The sequence below is a fragment of the Phoenix dactylifera genome, chromosome 3 (genome assembly GCF_051530095.1).
Source record: "Phoenix dactylifera cultivar Ajwa chromosome 3, Ajwa_hap1_PhDact_Kaust_v1.1, whole genome shotgun sequence".
Lineage (NCBI taxonomy): Eukaryota > Viridiplantae > Streptophyta > Magnoliopsida > Arecales > Arecaceae > Phoenix > Phoenix dactylifera.
In genome coordinates, this window is record NC_143192.1 from 45911632 (window position 1) to 45933197 (window position 21566).

The 21566-nt window shown below is 39.0% G+C and overlaps 2 protein-coding genes across 2 annotated transcripts; one reads left to right on the forward strand and one right to left on the reverse strand.

The window, feature by feature from the left end:
- Positions 1-7113: 7113 nt before the first annotated feature.
- On the reverse strand, positions 7114-9573 carry LOC103705153 (uncharacterized). The gene has a single exon (XM_008788774.6). The coding sequence runs from the start codon at positions 9162-9164 to the stop codon at positions 8322-8324; it is 843 nt and encodes a 280-aa protein (XP_008786996.4). The 5' UTR covers positions 9165-9573; the 3' UTR covers positions 7114-8321.
- Positions 9574-14694: 5121 nt separating this feature from the next.
- Positions 14695-15486, forward strand: LOC103705152 (putative lipid phosphate phosphatase beta). Its single transcript, XM_089929709.1, is given in 2 exon segments — positions 14695-14860; positions 14863-15486. Coding segments are annotated over 2 exon segments (636 nt in total). The 5' UTR covers positions 14695-14751; the 3' UTR covers positions 15390-15486.
- Positions 15487-21566: the final 6080 nt, after the last annotated feature.

Here is a 21566-nt window from a genome sequence, read left to right on the forward strand (position 1 = left end):
TCTATAGGGAAGGAGAGCATTGAGGGGTTGTTACTTGATTTCTAGCGGTGTTTGGCTGGGGTGGTGGCGGACTGCATTTGAGCAAAGACTCGAACAAATTGCCGGTGAACACCGACCAAAGGCTGCGATCTTTGCTTGGAAGGTCGAGGAAAAGCATCATCCTTTAAATAGAGCCATAGAAAGTACCAAAGTCCCTCTCGACGTTGAATTTCACCGGAGAAAGCTGGAAAGCAGGTGACTCCCATAGAGAGTCTGCATATTCGCGGCACATACAACGCACATACATGATACATCTCAGCCCTCCATCACGTGTCGAGCATATGCCCTCCATCACTGTTCCAGGCTGATTCTTCTTCCAAGCCCAGCTCTGACCCACTTAGTGAAGTGAGGCATTGATATCTTTACTTCTTTATCTGAGTTGCAGCATTTCCATTGTCAGGTTTCATCCGGCAAAACATACTGGACCCAGATTTACTTAGAAAACGATATCTGAGGTGGGTGGCCTGCTCTTCTTGGTTCTAGCGAACATTATTTGAGGACCCCTGTTTGTAGGAAAAGCCAGGGCTCTCACACCTTTCATCTCGGAATTTTTGTGGCATGTCCGAGATGAGACAGTACAGCTTGTGACCTTCATGGTGGCGTCATTCATTTGGTAGTACTCGTACATGACTGGAGGCCATTTGGTGCTGCTATGCAAAAGATTGCTCTATGGTTGGACAAACACAATCCAGCCAAATACGAGACTGGAGATCGAACGACAGTAAGGTCGAGCTCATATAAGAATTAGGAAAAGGCTACAAGGCCCAAACAACTTACCAAAATAACTCTCAATCTGATGTGGCACATTGTATATAGCCCAGTAGTTTCAATGAAATGATGGCAGAAATTATCCAGGTCAAACACCCGGGAAAGAAAGTCTAAATATTTGAAATGATATATGGCACAACCGTCACTGACATCCTGAAGTGTTTTAAGGAAATAAAATGAAGGCTTGATGCTTCAAATAAACTTTATATTTCAGGGTGTTGGATTATGAAGCAGTGAGATTAATGAAGTGGGTTACCTGTAAATTTATGCTTGACTGCTACTTTGTTTCGAGAAGCAATGCAAGGATCTTCTTCCTTGGATTCATGCAACTGAACGGTCCAAATTTTTCCTCTTATCAATCAAACACCTGGGGGTGACGAAGCTATAATTTCAGTCATTAGCAAAAAATGGAGGTTGTACTGTTCTTGGTCTTTGGTCGGGTGACCGAGCATAAGATTTGCGTAAAGCTAAGGCATATATACCTACTGGTTTTACAAGTGCAATGGACTAGCTACTGTTTACATGTGATACTGCAACTGTAGTCATTGGAATTGTGATATATATTTCTCTGATACGGAGCCCGCAGGGTGAGGCATTGATGGAGGAATCAGAGGACATTATGTTGTGGGTTCAGTTCAGAGCTGTACTTTATGCCGTGGGTGAAGAATCATCAGGCAATGACATAGTAAAGAGGTAGCAGGACACAGTTTAATTGGCAGTAAATGTCTAATGACTAGGTACGTGAGTTGGTCGTCCATTGTCTATTTAATGTTTTGGATGAAAGATCCTCCTGACTCTTTAGATTTACTTAGTGCTAATATTGTTATATTGGATCTCCTCTAGCTTAATTTTCATTTAATTGCCTTTTTATTATTTTTGACTCAACAAGAGGCACCAAGTGCTTAAACGATATCATGTCTATGAATAAACGGGAGGTTACAAGCAGATTTTAGGAACTTTCGGCCATTGTCTAGTTTTATTATTATTAGTTTCCTTTTGGCGATCAAAATGGTGAAAATTCAGGTTGCACTCAACGTAGAAATAAATGAACATAATATAAATGGCGCATAACTACATTGGAGAATAAATTATATGAATCTTGGCTGTTAGATTAGGGCGCAAATAAGTTTGGTGGGACCATATGTTTAGCCATTAAATAGCTTGAATAGGCTAGCATTAATGATCGTTTCACCGTTTTGACCGCAATGGATAGGGTAGGGTATGGTCTAGAATCGAGTAGAGTTGTCTATCAAATTTTTAGAAGCTATAACTTAGTCATATGATACTTAATTGAGATGGATCTTTATAGGTAGCTAGTCTTTCACTTCTATCTCTCCTCGAGGTATGGTTCGAAACGAAAAAATGCATCTCATGTCTTTCTTGGTCGGACCAACCCAACCGGCGATTTCCTCTTTTTTTTCCAAATCGAATAACTTTTCTACATTTACGATGTAGCGCAAATTATTAGGAGGTTGAAATAGATTGAAATGTCATCATTTGAGCTCTAAAATGGGCTAATTAAATAGAAAAATTTCCTTTTGGAAAATATTTTGATTGGATATATCTTATAATCCGGAAGAATTAGGTAGAGTGATAGAAAGCGAATTTGATATATGAGCCAATATTTATCTTCTATAAAATTTTAGATTTTTCATATTTATTTCTACTAACCATATCTATTTTTAAAAAGCTAGTCTTATTAGAATTAGAAGAGAAATTTGATCCGAATTACGTAATGGCGAATCTCACTATTATAAGTAGAAACTACGCATCTCAGTTTTTGAATCATCAATAAAAATAAAAGAGATCTAAACCTTACTTTTGCTAAATTTTCTACTATTTTATAAAATTTTTTAAAGAGGTTTGAGTTGAGCAAAAAAAATTTTTCTTCCGGATTGGATCAACTAAAACCTAAGAAAAAGACTTTTCTCAAGTGTCAAAGCATCATCCATCTGAGAGAAATCGGAGAAAGAGTAGAAAATTTTTTTGCCCGTCTTAACTACTACTTGAGCCCATGTGTTGAACATATGCGATAGAATCAACTGACACCATGTCACCAATCACGAGGAAAAGGATGATGTTACAAATTTTATTATGTGGCTAATTATTTGAATCTATGTAGAGAAGCAGTAGTAACGGCAGGTGTATGTCTGTAACTAAATGGGGTGCCCTGATACCCCTCTGTTGCATCAAAAACTTTGCATGGCTGATGTGTCTTCTCATGTTAGTGGCTAGAAGCCTCAAAGTAATTAGTTTGTCTAGTGTTTGGGCATTGACGAGTCAGTCAAATGGAGTAACCAAGACTTCATAGTTGTTGTGCACGTAAGCTTTCGGTACATATAGATATTTTCTTTTAGCACCGCAGCCTTGTATTATTACAGATAGTCACCACATCATTTATCTCAAAGGTGTACAGCTTTTATTTATTTCTGAAATATGACAAGATATTGTTAGTACGATATACGGTATGTGATGGTGATAAAAAAAAACTATTTATCTCTGAAATAGATAATATGATGACCTTCCATGATGGTACAGTATAAAAGTTGCACCGTAGATGATCCGGAACGGATCCGGAGGAAATTGAGTTAATATGGCCAACAGGTAAATTCCTTTGGTTTTCTCATCTGTTGTTTAGAGAGAGAAATCGAAACAACTCAACTTCAAGGTCCATCTCCTTCAGAACCAATGTTTGTTCTTGTGCTAGTGTGATTGTGGGCAACTTCTTAAAACCTTGAGTTAATGTTCTCTTTCGGTCAATTTTCTTATATGCTGCACTAGACCTCTCTATATGCACTGAAAGAAGGAATTCCTCAGAGATTTTTATCATGGCCAGGTTTATGATCAACGGTGAACTCGATCCAGATCTTTGATCCCTAGGCCAAAGTGGTGGACGGCACGATACTTCGAAATGGTTGTGTGAGGTGCTTGCCGCGGGTTGCTCCTTGTGCTAGCCATCTAGTTGCCCTGCTATCCATCAACTGGCCCTTAATGTGTCTGATAGGAAGCATTAATTACTCTTCTCCTATGTACCGCTTAGCTAGGGGTTTGGTGCCTTCCAATGCCCATGGATGCAGGAGTCGTGCATATATATATATATATATATATATATATATATATATATATATATATATATGTATGTATGTATGTATGTATGTATGTATGTATGTATGTATGTATATATATATATATATATATATATATATATATATGTATGGGAAAAAAGACATAAAAGATCCTTAAGAGTTATAAAAAGTAAGAGTATTTTTTGTTCAATAAAAAATAGGTAGATTGATAACCTACCAATCCCCATATATATATATATATATATATATATATATATATATATATATATATATATATATATATATATAAGAGATTGCAAATAAGTCGAGTTGACTTATAATCCAATCCGACCTGATCCGCTTAGACCCAACCTGGCTCGTTTTGGAGGATTCGTAGGGCAGGATTGGGTTCAAAAATGGACCCATTCCATTTCCAAGTTGGATCTGGATTTACTGCATTCAGACCCGACCGATCTGATCCAACCCATTTAAATTTTGGTTGTTAATAACTTATTGCTGCTTGTTAATAATCTCAATGTGATATCACTCTACCGTCACTTGCACCAAAGAGTCTTGAGGCATGGGCGATGAATGGATGTGCGCAACTACATCAATTTGCTTTTGTCCCTGCCCAAATTTTATTAAGAACAAAACTCATTACATTGCAGATTAACGGTTTAAACTTCTTTAAATTGTCACCAACAAAAGAAAAAAGTACATTGCAAATCCGAATCGGACTTGAACCGGACTCGGATTTTTTGGGTTGGGATCGGATTATACATAGATCCGATCTGATCCGAATGACCTGTTGGGTTAGAAATTTTAGCAATGAATCCGACCCGACCCGATCTTTTATTGGAATGGGTCTGGGGTCCGACATTAAGACCAGAACAAGAAACCAAATTAGGTCAGAGTCACTCATGACCTAGTCCAATTTGTCCCATTTGTACCCCTATATATATATATATATATATATATATGGCTAATCATATGAGATCTATGCTATGGATAATTTTGTTAGATATTTCTATTGAACTTTTTAATATTTTATATACTGATTCCGTAGATGTTTTATTCTAGATTGGTTTAATAAACTCAATTTACCACACACACACACACACACACACACACACATATATATATATATATATATATATATAAAAGATTGCAAATGGGTCGGGTTGACCCGTAACCTGATTTGACCCGATCCGCTTAGACCCAACCCGACCCGTTTTGGAGGATTCGTGGGGCCGAACCGGGTTCTAAAATTGGACCCATTTCATTTCTGAGTTGGATTTGGGTTTACTGAATTCAGACCCAACGATCTGACCCGAACCATTTAAATTTTGGTAGTTAATAACTTATTGCTGCTTGTTAACAATCTCAATGTGATATCACTCTGCCACCACTTGCACCAAAGAGTCTTGAAGTATGGGCAATGAATGGATGTGCGCAACTGTATCAATGTGTTTTTGTCCCTGCCCGAATTTTATCAAGAATAGAACCCATTAATACATTGCAGATTAACAGTTTAAGCCTTTTTAAAAGGTCACCAATAAAAGAAAAAAAGTACATTGCAGATCCGAACCGGATCCAAATTTTTTGTGTTGGGATCGGATTATATATACACCCGATCCGATCTGAATGACCTGTTAGGTCAGAAATTTTAGCAATGGCTCCTACCCGATCTAACCTGATTTTCTATTAGAGCGGGTCTGGGTCCAACATTAAAACCCGAATAAGAAACCGGATTGGATCGGAGTCACTCATGACCTAGTCCAATCCATCCCATTTGCACCCCTATATATATATAAAGCCATGCCGACCTTTCAGCCAAAACTATTCGACAAGTTGAAATATGTCTGAGTCTTTAACGGCGATCCTTGCATCAGTGCAAGAAAATAACACGCCCAATTTGAACTTAAATAGTATATTTCAAATTATGTCAAATGTTTAGGATTGAAGTTGCACGTAATTTGAATATGCAGCACATGCACCATTTAGATAACATTTTGTCTACATATTCATCTATGCTATTAGGATACGGTCCAATATGTTGTGTAATTGGTAGATAACTTTAATGCTCTAAGAAGTTCATCAAATTTATCTTTCGTTATGGTAATACTGGCCAACATTCAAAAATCATACCTAACCTAAACCCATAGGCCTACGGGTCAAGTATCATCACTTAAATGATAAATGACATGGATATTCATAGCTGTTATGCAACATTAATAACTCTAAGAGTTGGACAATTTTTTTTTTTTTAACAAAAAACTATTGAAGAATGTTTCGAATTGTTTTTGATAATCTTATAACCTACGGAAGCTCCTCGGAGAGATCCTCCATGACTTGGATTTCCCTCCACCAACCTCGTAGGCAGAAGACAGAATACGTCATCAGTCCCTCCTCCTTGTCCATATAGGTCAAAATGCTTTAAACGCACCACATCACACAAAATAACAACTTTGAATGGCAGGGGCTTCCGTACCCACAAGATAGAAGGTTGACTAACATCAGCAGCTGAAAATTTTTGAATCGAATTCCGCCAACAAAAGAGATTGACTTAAACCTAAATGTGTCCAGAACTTTAATGAATGAGCTCAGTATATAATTATAGAATAATTCCATTGTTGACAGACAAGATGTCTACATGCATCATGCATGTAGTTTATTCAATGAGGATGCGATCCCACAAATCAAGGATTGGAAAAAAAATGTATCTTATTTTTTTAGGTCCTTAAAAAAATGTTTTATTATATTTCATCCTTTCAGTTAAAAATTAATGCGAGGAGTGTATTTTTTGTTAAGAAAAGATATCATTTGTAAGCATAGACAATTGGCTAATGAAATCGAATTCATGGTTCATGGGTGAAGGCAAAAGGTATTTGTAGCCTAAATTTCCCTCGAACTAGAAGCATGCATTTCTTGTTGGTCTATCAGGTTATAAAGCATAATAGAGTACTCGCATGCATGAACGACGTAAGCACTGCATGTATTAAGGATGTTTTTTTTTTTTTTTGCCCTTTAAGATTAGGATGTTTACAATGTATTGATCTACATTCAAATCTCTTTTGCTGCCAACAAAAATTTTACTCAACCAATTGGGTCACAACACCCGTTCAAATGACACCAAGCACATTCCATAAGCAAGCTCTGTTCTAGCTAATATTTAATATCACTAGACTGCATATATTTTGTGAAAGGAAAAGTTAACCGTGTGTTATACCCATCTCTCTTCATCATAATGGATAGAAGATAAAAGACTGAGAATTACTTTAATGAAGCATGAAAGAAAAAACCGAAATGATTAAACAGGAAACATAGATTGTGATTTATATTAAGAGACAAGCGGTGTTATAAAAAATTACTCTCTTAACAACACTCTGAATTCGGAACCCACATTAAATTATAACAGATTATTTAAAACGGCTAGAGCATTATACTAAACTCGTAATAGGAGGCATTCATTGACGAGGCCTTTCATCGCAAGCGGACAAAGAGGGACACTGATGAAGGATGTGATGCTGCTATTGAATGAAAAGACCAGAGAATGCACTGGTCTTATCTGTATCTCTCTCTTTTCCACCGTCCATGTGTATGGCTCTTGCTTGCGCCCCATTCAACACAGAGATCAATTTTATCCGATGGAGCCAAAGCATAGTTCTCTCTCCGTCAACTCAATTCAAGGAGTCATCAGTTCCTAGTTCTAAGTTTGTGAAATCTAGCAATTAAGTCTAATTGTAAAAAATCATGCAAGTTACACCAGTGTGTTTGATAACCATAGAAACTATGGATACACCTCGCAAGGATCCCGCTGTAGGGTGCACCGTCCTCATTGATCATCCTTGCAAGAAGCCAAGATACCGCACTCCACCTTGCCCAGGTAGGTCTATTTTCTTTTTCTTCCAATGCATCCAAAAGAAGTCTCAAAATTAACACATCCCGAAATGTCTTCTGAGCAAACATCAATTCAGTCTACAGAACACCATCCAAGTTGTTAGCCATAAAAGAGGGCATTCAATCTGTAGCATTGTTCACCTCACAGTAGCTATGTTTTGCAACACACACACACACAAAAAAAAAAAAAAGCCCCCTCTCACCAAACTCCAAATATTCTGTACGTACTTATTTATTTTTAAAACATTGACAAACCCAAACAAAAAAAAAGAGCTTGCAACAAACATCATAAAACCAACATCACAACCCATTGCACAAATAAACAACTCCAAAGAATAATAATAACAAAAGGCAAATGGATTTCTGTACTCATAAAATAGAAAACTTTTTAGCCATTTAACCAACCCAACCCAACCCCACCCCTTTCTACACCGCCGACCCGGCACACCAAACATAAACCAAGTCAGTAAATCGCAACTAACAAAGAACAAAAAACAAAGAAAGAAATTATTAATCCCGTTGTTAATTGAGGTCTAATCCGAGATTAGATTAGACTTGGTAGATAATTAGGAAGCAAGGGAGCACGGCCCGGGGATCGAACACCACGAGCTCTCCTTGTCCCCGAGCCAACGACTCGCCGGCCGACTCGGGGTCCGACTCGGCCCGGACCCGGCCGGCGATGACACGGGAAATTAGCATCGCCCTCCGACCGGCCCCGCCGCCGCCGATCTCGTCGGCCCGGCCGCTCCCGGCGAAGGTCCGGATACCCTCCGCCTTCCCCCCCGGCGACCATACCTCGCAGCACGCCACCCTGCCGTCATAGATCGCATCGCCGCCAGCGGAGGCGCACGAGTTGGGGGCGCGGTGGAAGCGCATCATCTCGTTGCCGTCGGCGGCGCAGCGGGCGTCGTCGGAGCGCGCGGCGGCGCAGCGGGCGCGGACCGCGGCGCGGTACTCCTCGAACCGGGCGACGGTCCGGTGCGGATTGTGGACCCGGAAGAGCATCTCGATGTCGCCCGGGAACGCGGCAGCCCGGGCGGACCAGCTCGAGCCGAAGATTATCTCGACCACCCGACGGGACGAGTGGCCGGCCGGCAGCTCGGCGAGGGTCGGGAACTGGTGGGAGTGCGCCAGCCCCGCCGGCAGCGGCGAGGCCGGGGCCGGCGGGGGCTTAGGTCTGGGTTTGGTTTGGGGTCGTGACGCGGGCTTTGTGGAGGCCTTTTTGGGGAGAGAGGAGGGGGGTTTAGGGACGAGAAAGACAACGTCTTTGAGGGCGTGGGGGTAGTTGGCGCAGGAGAGAGGGAGGAGGGGCTTCTTTGACGGCGTCGGGGGGTAGACGTCTTCCAAGGCGTTGGATTTGCATTGCAGGGCTTTAACCCACCCCGTCGCCATTAACGGCGGCGAGGAGCAGTCGAAACTGGAACAAATGTGCGCGTGCGTGTGAGAGAGAGAGCGAGACCAAGGCCAAAGGGAGGGGGGCGGAGGTGGGAATTTGGTTTTTTGGCTTCGGCGATGGCTTTATGCGTTGGTTCTGGGGATGATTTATCTTCTCGTTCATCGCTGCGCTGTTTCCGGGCTTTGGGCAGGGTGTGAAGTATAATTTCAAAGCAAGCGGGGGGCAAGTTGGTGTAAACGTTATTTACGCTTCATTATTGTGCTTGGACCGAGCTGAGGTGGGCCCGTGGATTTTTGGGTTCAGAATTAGGCCCATTTAATGGTCCAGGGTTGAATTTTGCTTGTAATGAATCCTATCTTGCTTGATTCATCTATGGTTTGGATTTTGGTTAGATGGGTGATCATCTACGGATAATTTCTAGGGTTGAATATGCTGTACATTAACGTTGCACTTGACTGTGTAGATAATATGATTCTCACAGCGATAATATCATTCTCTGGTAGAATGAATGCTACATTGTTAGCAGCCATGCAATTATTTCGATGGTATGTAAAACATTACAGTACATGGCTTGTTACTCGATCAGGAATTTATGTGTTTGGTACTAATGAATTGTGTCTATCATACATGCCCCGTGGTTAGGGCTAAGGCATCATTGCTGATAAATGTGATGCATGACCAACTTGTGGCCAATGGCTCACAATTTTTTCTTTTTACTGAAGTATGTTAATATATGCTTATGAATTGTACTTTGTCTATGTGTATGTTATGTGCTAATGCTGCTTTTATTTCATTATTTATGGCTCGTCTTTGAAAATCTATTGGTATTACTGCTAGTCTGTAACATGATTTTTGTTGAACTCTCCACCAATTAGCATTGTAACAATCGTCTATCAAAATAGTCCTCTCTTTTTTTCTTTTGTTTGGACAAATATATGGTGTCGCGCATTCAAAAGAACCTATGCAAACTTCAAAAGAAAATTGAAGCCATATGAATCATCTTTGGTGAAGTATCAGTGAGTGACATGGTGATAGAGGGAGATGAAAGCATCCCTGATGCATTTATAAGAATTATTTCAACACCCGAGGACTTCTCTGACTATTCAATTTAAACCAAATGACACTACAACTTACTCTACTAACAAATTCTTAACAATAGATTACAATTAACTAGTAAATCACAATCCGATATACAGTCAAGTAAAATCCGACAGCACTACTTTGTGTCAAAGTGAGAATTTTCAGTAGTCGAAGATCTGATAATTATGAGAACAGCCCAAACAATTGCCCAGGTTGGTTGTTGCCCAGCTATTTTAATTTGTTCCATCCCTCGAGAACTTTCTTTTAGGATTCGATGGACATCACAAACACGCACCGGATGAAAAGTAAGGCCCATGGAAATGGCATGGGGTTGCTTTGAAGTCATTCTAAAGCTCACGTGAGCAAACTGTTTCCCTATTCCCTTCTCCAGACCTGTGGCCACTCTCTAAAGAGGATAATGCTTCCTTGTTCCTTCCTTTGCATGGAGTTTTTCATATAGATGGGATATTGATATTAAATGTAATAACTCAAAACTTCACCCAAAAAGGCTAGCCTAAGATCTAACTAGCGAATAACCGATGTGGGACAAAATACACGCACGTATTGGTCCTTACATACTCTCTCCATTTAAGTTCTAATGTCCTCGCCAGACTAAGGGTTTAAATCCATTCAAATATAATTACAAACATTACGATGGATTCGTGATCAGCTCCAATGGACCTGTACTGCAGTGTCTCTTAGTTTACATAGGTCATGAGTCAGATCCACTCTGATATTATTTGTAACAATTTAAGGAATCATCCAAAATAGTTAGCCGAAAAAATATTATTTAGATTTTTTAATTATGTATAAGTATTTAAAATTTATTTAGTAAATAATTGATGTGGGATTAAAAATATGCGTACCAAAAAAATTGGGAAAAAAAAGGACACGACAAAGAAGGAGAGTAGTTGCATCGGAGGCTTGTTCTTTCAACTCGGTATGAAAGGCCGAAAGCGCGTGCTCAACAACCAGATGCATGCATTATTGCATGGATAGAAAACAAACTTACCAATGACCGAACACTTATCTGGATTATGACGCTGGCGTCATCAGGTGCAGTGGGCTAGGAATAATTAATGTTCCAATCAGAGAGATGGAACAGAATTCGAGGTTTAACTCTTGAGAAAAAGTAATATATGTTTCTAACCACTACCCTTGCTGAAATCATTAACCATTCAAAATGGAATTATGTATTTGATTTTGTTGCTTATATTAAAATGTTGTACTTAAGGGAAATCTTTTTATTCCGAGTTCGGTAGTCAAGTGAAACTTGAAGACCCAACCGATGCTATAAACCAAGAAAGCCTCGGTTTCTGTTCTCCAGTCTCTCCCACAGCAGTCTCTTATCAGTCTGGTAGTTGGGTGGGCTTTTTTGGTCATTCCCATGATGATAAAAGGAGAGTTTGCATACAGAAGGAAGGGATAGAATGGATGAGGAAAATGAAACCGTGGAAGAAGTTGCCTAAAGTTTCTCCCACTCCCTTGAAACTATTGGTGGAGTAAAACGATGGGGGGACACGGCCACAAGAAAGACGACAGCTTTGAGATTTTTGGTATGATGAAAGAAAGGTTGGAATATTGAAAAACATGGGGAAGGCCTGGGAACTGAAGTAAAGTCAGAGGGCAGGCCAGTGGGAGGATTTGAATGGGGACGAGGATTCCGAAATTGCTTTAAACGAGGGGGGAGACACAGGGCTAATGCGAATCCCGGGAAACGCGCCGTCTGCCCGGGCGTGCGCCTCGGACCACTCGGTAGCGAGGAAAAATGGAGGCTTTGGCCTGGGTAATGGCGAGTCCAGACTCGGAGACTAGTATGCTGATAGAAAGAGGTTCTGGTGTTCCTCATTTTTTATTTTTATTTTAAGGATCGAGTAAAGTGGGAACTCAGAACTGCACATTCAGAAAGCTCTTGATAAAACCATTGTCTTGTAATAATGACTAACAAAAAACTCCCATTTAGAGAATATAGCAATATGGCACGATTTGACAAAAATGTTGATGTAAGAAGCATCAAATGGAGGGGAAGAAAGGTCAATCACAATATGGCCAGTTTATAATGCAATGATGATGATGATGATGATGATTTGCACGAGCTATTTTGTATATTAAAGCACAACACATGGCTTAAAATTGTTGTAATAATTACTTCGATGTGATAATGATCTTTGTGTAATACCAACGATGTCTCTCATAATAAGACTTGCGTCTGCATACGATGGTTATCAATTTGATTTGCCTGCCTTCATGGACTTCCGTGGTCGAATCTACCACTCAGGTGTATTGCATTTTCATGTGCGTGATTTGTCAAGGCTACTTAGTGCGCATTGAAAGAGGGCAGGTCATAAAGCAATGATAATGCTGCTATATTGTAATTTGAGTATCACAAAATAGAAACATGGAACTTTGATCATTTGTATGACTTTCGATTGATTCCTCTACAATTTGGGTCAGGTTTCAAGGTCATTATTTTAGTAGGAGGAATTCCAAAAATAATTTTAAGTTTTAGCACGAGACACGTGGGATGATTATTATCACACCCCTCTCCCCCCAACTAGTTTTTGTCTCTTGTCTCCAAGAATCAATGCCAATTTAGGTTCTCTTTAGTAAAAAGGTTCAGTCAATCACGAATCATGGAAGGTAATAGAAATTATACATTCTTCCACAATTCCGTTCCCCTGTAAAGCGTCTAGATGAACATGATTGTTGGAAGCACGATTAACAATAAAGAATGTGTTATTAAAACCTCATTGTGTTTATAATAACATGATGAACTCCTTTAGTTTTTGTATTTTTAAACCTTCATGCTCTCCTTCCATGATCTATCCCCTAACTTTGGGAACTTTGCTATAGCTGGATTATTATTAACCTTTTACACGATGGTTCCTAGGTATAGATGGCATCCGATGCAATTAAGCTCTGATTCTTCATGAATCGAGCATGTATAAGCCATAATGTCATAATGAGCTTTAGCAAAGGTATGCCCAGGAAAACGGTGAAGTGGATAAAGGCTAAGGTATTGATTGAAAAAATTCAATGATATGGTAAGTGGACTACACACAAGATTCGAGTAGTTGCTACTAGATCATCAACAAGATGTCCTTTTAGATTGGGGCATGAGCCGTTTTCATGTTTTCCAAACATACAAAGCGCTAAGAGGGCTTCTTGCAGGGAATTCTGTAGGCAAATTCGAGGCATATTTCATGCTATCCAAGAGCTGAGTTTGAGTGCCAAGATAAATTTATCCAGACATTTATAATAATAAAGTCGCTGATTGGTTATCTCACTAATCTTGTGAAGATGATGTAACATAAAACTTGATGGAGGACATTTCTGATGACATGGAAATCCTATCTAGGTTCTCAAGAAAAGAGTGAAAATGCTGTTAGAGACTCAGTGGAAAGTAATGTAAAAAATGTTGGGAGGGATAGGTGGCTTCCTCTTATATTAAGTTCTCTCAAGATCTTTTTGGATTATTTTCTTTCATGATCTCTTATAAAATACCCTATACTCTGTACATTTTAGCCGATTGCTCGCTCCAATAATGAAGATGGTCTGGAATTTGGATGGAACATGCTAAATTTTGCTATATTTATTCTATATATTTTTATTATTTTATTCAGCTGTTTCTAGGATTATAACAACAAAACATGAAGTTGTGAATTGCCTTTTGAATTTCATATTGAAAAAGGAAACAAAAATAATGCAACTCAAGAACATCGTCCTCTACAAAGTGAGATGCATTTAGTGGCTTGCCCTTGGGAACATATTCATTGGAAAACAAGGCAATAAATTGATGCGGAATGCAACCTAGGACTGGCAAATGAGTAAGCTATTTACAAGCTAGCTTGAGTTTAACTCAAACTTTGGCGCAGATTTAGCTAGCTCGATTAAAAAAATAATCCAAGCTAACTAATCTTAGCTTGCTCGAGCTTAGCTCGAATTAGTTTGAAATACTAATTTTCAAATAATTTGCAATATATATTAATAATTATTATGTAATAATTTGTAATATATATCAAACCAAGCATGATCGGATCCATGCTCGCTCAAAGAGCCGTATATCTGCACCCCTACTATAGTACTACTGTTGTATTCCTTACAACATTTGCAGCAGATCGGACACACCTATCCAAAAATAAAGAAAGAAAGAATAAAAGGGAAAAAAGAAACCAGTAGTATCAAGTATCAAAAAATTATGACGTTACTCCTTGCTCCTAACAAATTATGCTCCAAGTATCTCCCTTCATGTTAGGCAAAGAAACAAACATTAGAGGGGAATCATGCCTCCCTCCAGCGGCATGCATTGAGGCGAGGCCTATTGCCAGAGGCCCACTTGTACATTTCCATAAACTAAACGGGAGCTATTGATGGGCCGACACCGGTTCGGGCCCAGCCAAGATATACAAAGAACCAAATCAGGCTTGGAAGCCCGTGGACCTTACTTTTAACGCCCAAGAAGAAAACCAAGGCGCGACCCGGACCATAGAGCCCGACGCCGCCATGGCCGCCGCCGCGGCCGCAGCGACGGCGTCGCTGCCCCGCCCTTCCCTTCTCAATCGTCTGATCACGCTGGACTCGGCCTTATCCCTCCGCATCCACTCGCTTTTCCGTACTGTCCCCGCTCCCTCCTCAAAGCCCTCGAGATCTCCGGCGACGGCCGCTTCTGGTTCCCCATCCCCCTATCCCTCCTCCCCTTCTCCTCCTCCGCCGCCGCTTTCCTTCTCCTCCTCGCCCTCCTCCTCGGTTCCCTCCTCGACCTCCTCCTCGTCGGCCTCGTCAAGCACCTCGTCCGCCGCCCCCGTCCCGTCTACAACAAGGGCATGAGCCTCGCATTCGCCGTCGATCACTGGTCCTTCCCCAGCGGACACTCCTCCCGCGTCTTCTTCATCGCCTCCTTCCTCCGCCTCTCCCACGCGTCCCTCCGCCAACTCCTCGCCGCCCCCCGCTGGATCGGCGCCCACTACGGCGGCGACCCCGCCGAGCTCTTGTTGCGGCTCGTCTTGGTCTGGTCCGTCGCCACCTCCGCCTCTCGGGTCCTCCTCGGTAGGCATTTCGTTCTCGATGTCGTCGCTGGGTCTTGCCTGGGTGTATTGGAAGCTTTCATTGGGTTCCATCTCTTCCACTCCTACAGATTTTAAACAGACGTTAATATCGTTTGTTCGGGTTGGTTCGTTGTAATCTGCTTTCTTGACTAACTGTCATCTTACTTATACGAAATTATGCAATTTTTTCTCATTCTCCATTGTTTATAGGCTTCTTGTTATTTAGTCAGAATTACAGAAGAGAATTTAAGACCACTATCAGATATAAAATTCCTTGCTCACTAAATTCTAAATCAGATATATAATTTCTCACTAAATCAATCTTTCTCTAGATGTCTCCTTGTGTTGATTTCTGTCCTTTAGATAAAGATCTCGTTAAAAATCAAATCCTATGAGAAAATAGTCTGCAATTACTAGGAGCTCTTGATTTCATTTTTAGAGCGTTTGTGGTTGCAACCGTAGCAGCAAATTTCTTGGAGGCAAAGTGTGCTAGGATTTACTAATGCTCTTAAACACCTATCTTTCGTTGTTACCTACTTTTTTGCCTTATGCTCCAGGAGTCTGGAGTTCAGTCCCCTTCATCCATTTGTCAAAATGATGCTTTGGATGTGTCATTAACCCCTAAGAAGAAAAGGTTTGGTCTATGATTATGATATGTGACAACTCAAAGAGTAAAGTTGGTTCTGGTCAACCAAGAGCAGGTGTTTGTGTTGATGAGCATCACCATCCGTAGATATCTATAGGAAGTTTGTGATAAAGTAGCTGGTTATTATGTTTTCAATTTCAGGAGCTTTTGACTATTGGGTTGTTTTAAAAATGCTGAATGTCGGTTAGATTATAGGCATCGATGGCTACACCAATACAAGTGAACTCAGAATGAATATCTGAGTGGTTTTATATAGGTACAATACCTCAAAAAGCTTTATTGTTCCCAAGGGGAGAAGTAATGAAGGGAGAATGAGGGACACAAAAGTGCAGGAAGCTTTTAAAGCCTAAGGATTATGCTAAGCAGCTGAGTCATGGCTAGAAGCTTGAGAATGGGCAACATTGCTAAACATGAAAAGAATTGTTGTAGCTCATGGCATAATGTTCCAAGAGAGGGCCATTGTCAGAAAGGTAACTGACAGTGCTTCAATGTCTTTAGCTTTTTCCTTTATGGATAGTCTAAAAGATGGTGACATAGCAATGCACTTGCTTGAGCATTTAAATTTAGAAGTGAGATAAAATGGAGATGCAAAGGAGAGTACAAGCCTCTGGGAACACCATAGGATAAGTCTGTTCTCTAGGAAGAAGTGCTGGAAGTCTGGATTGGAATTTCTTGAAACTTGATTGTGGTTAGCAACTTAATTACCAAGTTTCTGTATAAAGGATATAAGGACAGTAAAGGCACGGGATGGACTGAATCAAATGTCTTACTGAATAGTCTCTCCCCAAGTAAAGAAATTATTGAGTGATAATTGATAAAGGAGATAAGCCTCATTTGATATTGTAAACCAAATTTAGGAGAATTATTTTTCAATACAAATATTCTTTGCAAACAAACTTAGACTACTGAAATTCTAGAAGATGAATTCTGGGTAGGAAAAGTATGGATTAGTAGAGAGAGGGGAAATTGTTATCTTTTATCTGCCTGATATCTCTTTCCAAATATTTTTTCTTTCAAAAATGTAATATATTATGGGCATCTACTATTGTTCATTTTTTTTTGGCCTGAGCATTTGATACTATCAATTTAGAGATTTTAGAGAAGCTTTTGGGCATGTTAGTGGTCAATCCTGTTATCCCAAGGGAAGATCTACACTCCTTGAGCTATCGCTTTTATCCTCTCTCTATTGATATACTGTCATAAATCATAATTATAACCATCATTGTAAAACCTCATCCTAGCTATTTAGAGTAAGCTTTATGAATCCTCATTCACTGAGAATTCCTCCCACATCTTTCGACAAGGAATAAATACCCCTCCTTACTAGGACCCCCTCGGGTATTCATTGCTCATGCCCGTACCATCTATACTGTAAGCCATTGGTAGAAGGAAATTATACAGCTCTCTACTATTGTTGATGGGGAAAGAGTGGAAAAGGTATGGTGAGAACAAAACAGTAAAGAAAACAAACTCAGAGATGATTTTTTCCTGTTTGAGAATTCAGATCTCATTGACTTTTTATGTAAAATCTTCTTTTGTTCGCTTGCTTCATGCCTGAGAGTGACCATGATAACTGCTCATTGAGATAAAAGATTGCACCTACTAGTTGAAAGGATGTTTACCTCCCATAGGAGATTTTGCTGACTGTGCACCATATCATATAACAGGAGACAATTCCATTTGTTTATTATTTAATTTAATTTTGTAAAAAATTACAGAAAAGCATGGAATCCACTATATGATGCCATGATATAAGACTGGAGGATCCACTGGGTCTGTCTGTATCCTGGAGCCTTAAGGTTCAATAACTCGTGCAGCTGATCTTTGAATATGAGTATTACCACAACATATAGTGATAATAACATGATCAAATTATACATTTAATGCACTCGGTCTTGGAAAGTCTTAATTACAAGGAATTATTTAAATAGCTATTATTTTTAAATAGCTTAAGTGAGAATGAGATAAGAGAAACAGCTAGACTTGTGGATCTTTAGAAGTAAAACTTAGTTCATAACGTAATAAAAATTGTGATATAACATGGTACTTACATAAGCTTGATGCACTCTATTGATGTAGTTAGAGGGGACATATACTTTAAGTGGAAGAAACATTTAAAAAGCAGGATTAAAAAAACAAACACAAAAGGTGAACTAGAAACAAGCTCAGATGAGAATAGGCTAGAAAAAGGGGCTTTATCATTTTCAATACAAATTCTATGTGTTTTACCACCACATTTTAAGGGCAATGCACCAAATGGGAAGAGTGGCAAAGTTGGTAGACCTTTTACCTTCCCAAAACTGAGGAATGGGAAACTAAGAAAGTGCTTAGAAACATGCATGGTGTTTAAGTATCATGATACATAAATTCTGAAACCATAATGTTGAGTAATCTAAAACAAAATCCAGAAAACCATAGAAGGAAGCGGTAGCTCAACCTACTTTCATATGATTAATCTTTTGGGGTTGAGAAATCCTAGAAATCCTAGATCTGCTATGGACTATGAATCTTCTTTAAAACTCCTTTGGGTAGTGACTACTACATAGTGGTCATATGTCTTGTATTCTAGAGAATGTAGACTTTAGTTTGTGGGTTTCATCTTTTTGTCGTGGTTTAGATAAAAATCCGACTCAATAAAATAAGAAAAAAACATGTGTCTCTGATTTTGCAGCAATACTTTTAGGCCATCCTAGTTCCAGCATGTATATGATATGCATTTGAGGAACCCAAAAGGCAAAAATCAAGTACCACGGAATGCCTACATCAAATCTCAAGGTATCTTTGCAGCTGTGGTTATGATTAGATCCAATATAGGAATGTTATTTAAGGTTCAAAGGTAAACCTATATTTTAAATCTACTTGTATCAAATTGCTTTCGGTACATGATACTAAAATCATCTTGAGAAAATCTGTTTTTTTACTTTGCACTGTTAATTCTCTACAATTTGATGAAAGAGACCAAATAGAAGGGACGAGGTTACTGTTTGAGCAACCCTCAGTCATTGATCTTGACACACCTGATTTATCGTTCTAGGAGGTTAAGCATGGGATTCTTCGCATCATGATTAAATGATTCATAGGAAATTTTCTACCTGGTCACAGAAGGCAATCTTAAACTAACGATGGGATCTGGTGATGGGTGCCTTTGTGAAGATCAGCAACAATCAAATCTTCCATATTGGTCTTTCAACCTTAGGAGCATCTACTTCTGGATCTTTTCTAGTTCCTTGATGATCAGACTTTTAGTCACCAGATTTCTTGCATTCAGTTTGTCATTTGGAATTTGGTTAGGAACTGTCAATCCCATCTTTTTTAGATCTTACTTATCCAACCTCTCAAGTTATGTGTGGAAATCAAAAGCTAAGATATTATCAGGCTATGACTGAAACTTGTGTTCCATGAAAGAAAATGGCATGTGTCTATTGGAAGATAAATGTCTCTTCTTCTGGGAGAGAGCATCTTAACAATGAAAAAATCATTATGTCAACTTGAGCATTATGGACCAACCCAAGAGTGGGGATGCCCTATTATATTGTTGAGGCTTGTTGAGAATTTGGACTTCACAATTTTACTTATGAGCTATCTTTGAGAAATCATCATACAGTAGGTGGTAGTAAAGGATGTCACCTATAAGATGTGCCGAGTGCTCTTAATTTCTTGGTGCCAAGCTTTCTTCTTTGTATTATGGAATTTTGAAAACTTAAAATATTGAAGGTGATCAAAATAACTTTAATGAGGAAATACATGAAGAAAGCAGGAAGCATGAGGGCATCATCTGAATGGTGACCAGCAAAACTTAGAAGATGGCAACTAAAGTCATTCATGATTGAAGTCCACTGTCCTTAGGAATCCGAACCGAACTACATTGATGAGCTGACCTTTCAGCTTTAGGAATCGAAAGCAGATTCATGAGACTAGAAGACTGTATCTATTAATATTTTCTCCTAAGCTCAAGTTACATAAGACTTTACGAAGATCAAAAGGTAAAATAATGGACATTATGCAAGTTTTGAAATATATTAGATAGCATTGCTTTTATAACACTGCAGATCAATGATATCATCATTTCTACTTGTCACCCGTGCTACCAACTATGCAGTCAGTACATAAAAGAGGATATGCAATCCAGTGTTATCTCTGAGTTTAGAAAACATTTTGTTACATCTGTCATGTAATGACTATTATCCAATTTTGTCAGAGGTTGCAGGAAGATAACATGCCGCTGCTTGACCATGCTGCAGCATACTGACCATGCACGTCTGACGGCTGATGTGGACTGTCGGAAAATGATTTTAGTCAATTGAGAGTTGCTTCCATTGATTGATGAACTAGTTCAATAGGCTTTGAACCTACTTGCCAAAGATTAAGGCCCCATTTAGGGGAGCTTTTGAAGGGCTAAAAAGCACTTTTAGATGAAATAGGAATGCTTGATAAAAATTTTGAAAAGCTGTTTTAGCTTTTCCAGAAAGCTAAAAACAGCTTTTTGAAAGAAATTCCATTTGGGAGTTTTTTGAAAAAGCACTTTTAGGCCCGGTCGGAAAGCTATTTTTTTGACCAAAATATCCGTGATAAAATATAACAATTACACAAAATGTCCCTTTAATAATTGTTTAACCAATTTTATCACCTAGTTACAAAATTTATTATATTATAAAAAATTAATTTATGCTAATAATTATAATAATTTATACCTTTATTACATTATATCATAATATATTGATATGTTATGCTAAATAAATTAATATTATATTAAATTATTATGCTATAGTATACAATATTATATTACTATATTATACTAATATTATATTACATTATAGTAATATTATACTATATTATATATTTATGTATTAATATATATTATATTTTATTATGTTCTGTTGTATAATACTATGTAATGTCCTTTATGGTCATTTTGTCATGTTAAAAGTATTTTCTTAGTTTGTTTACCAAACACATGTTAAAGTGGCATAGCACTTTAGAAATATAGTTACCAAACAGCAAACAGCTTTTTATAAAAGCTCTACTTCCAAAAGCTCCCCCAAATGGGGCTTAACTCTTACATGGGTAAAACCTCAATATAGCAGAAACAAGCAGCAAGATAGTGTTGACATCTAAGAGCACCTGACATTGATACACAATAGCGGGTGTTTTGGGGTGATTTGAAGCTGGTGTTTGCAGCAGGTATGCCCTTTCTTTGGGAGGCCTGACCTGTCAAGTTGACATAGTTGCGTGCTTTTTGGGAATCCAATGCTGATATTTAGGAACTGGAATTTGAGGTTCCTGTGCCAGTGTACCCACTCGTGTGCTGCATTTCTTTTGACAAGCTATCTTATCTAAGGATGCCAGTCTTTTTGAACAGAAGCTCTATGTCTGTGGCTAGAAAGCTGGCATCTTTTAACTGTGGAACTTCTTCATGGCATCAATGGCAGGAAGGTACGCAACCAGTTTCAAAAACTTGACATTCACATCGCATCATGCTTCCTTTGGTAGTCCCACAGTCATGTTTTCAAATAGGGGTTTGCTCTTTACTGGCACATTACCCATGTGAATCTCTTTTTGCATTGTCTGACAGCAATGTGAATGCTCAGGCAATGGAAGCTGCTTTGGTTCTTTTTGTTCACGGATCT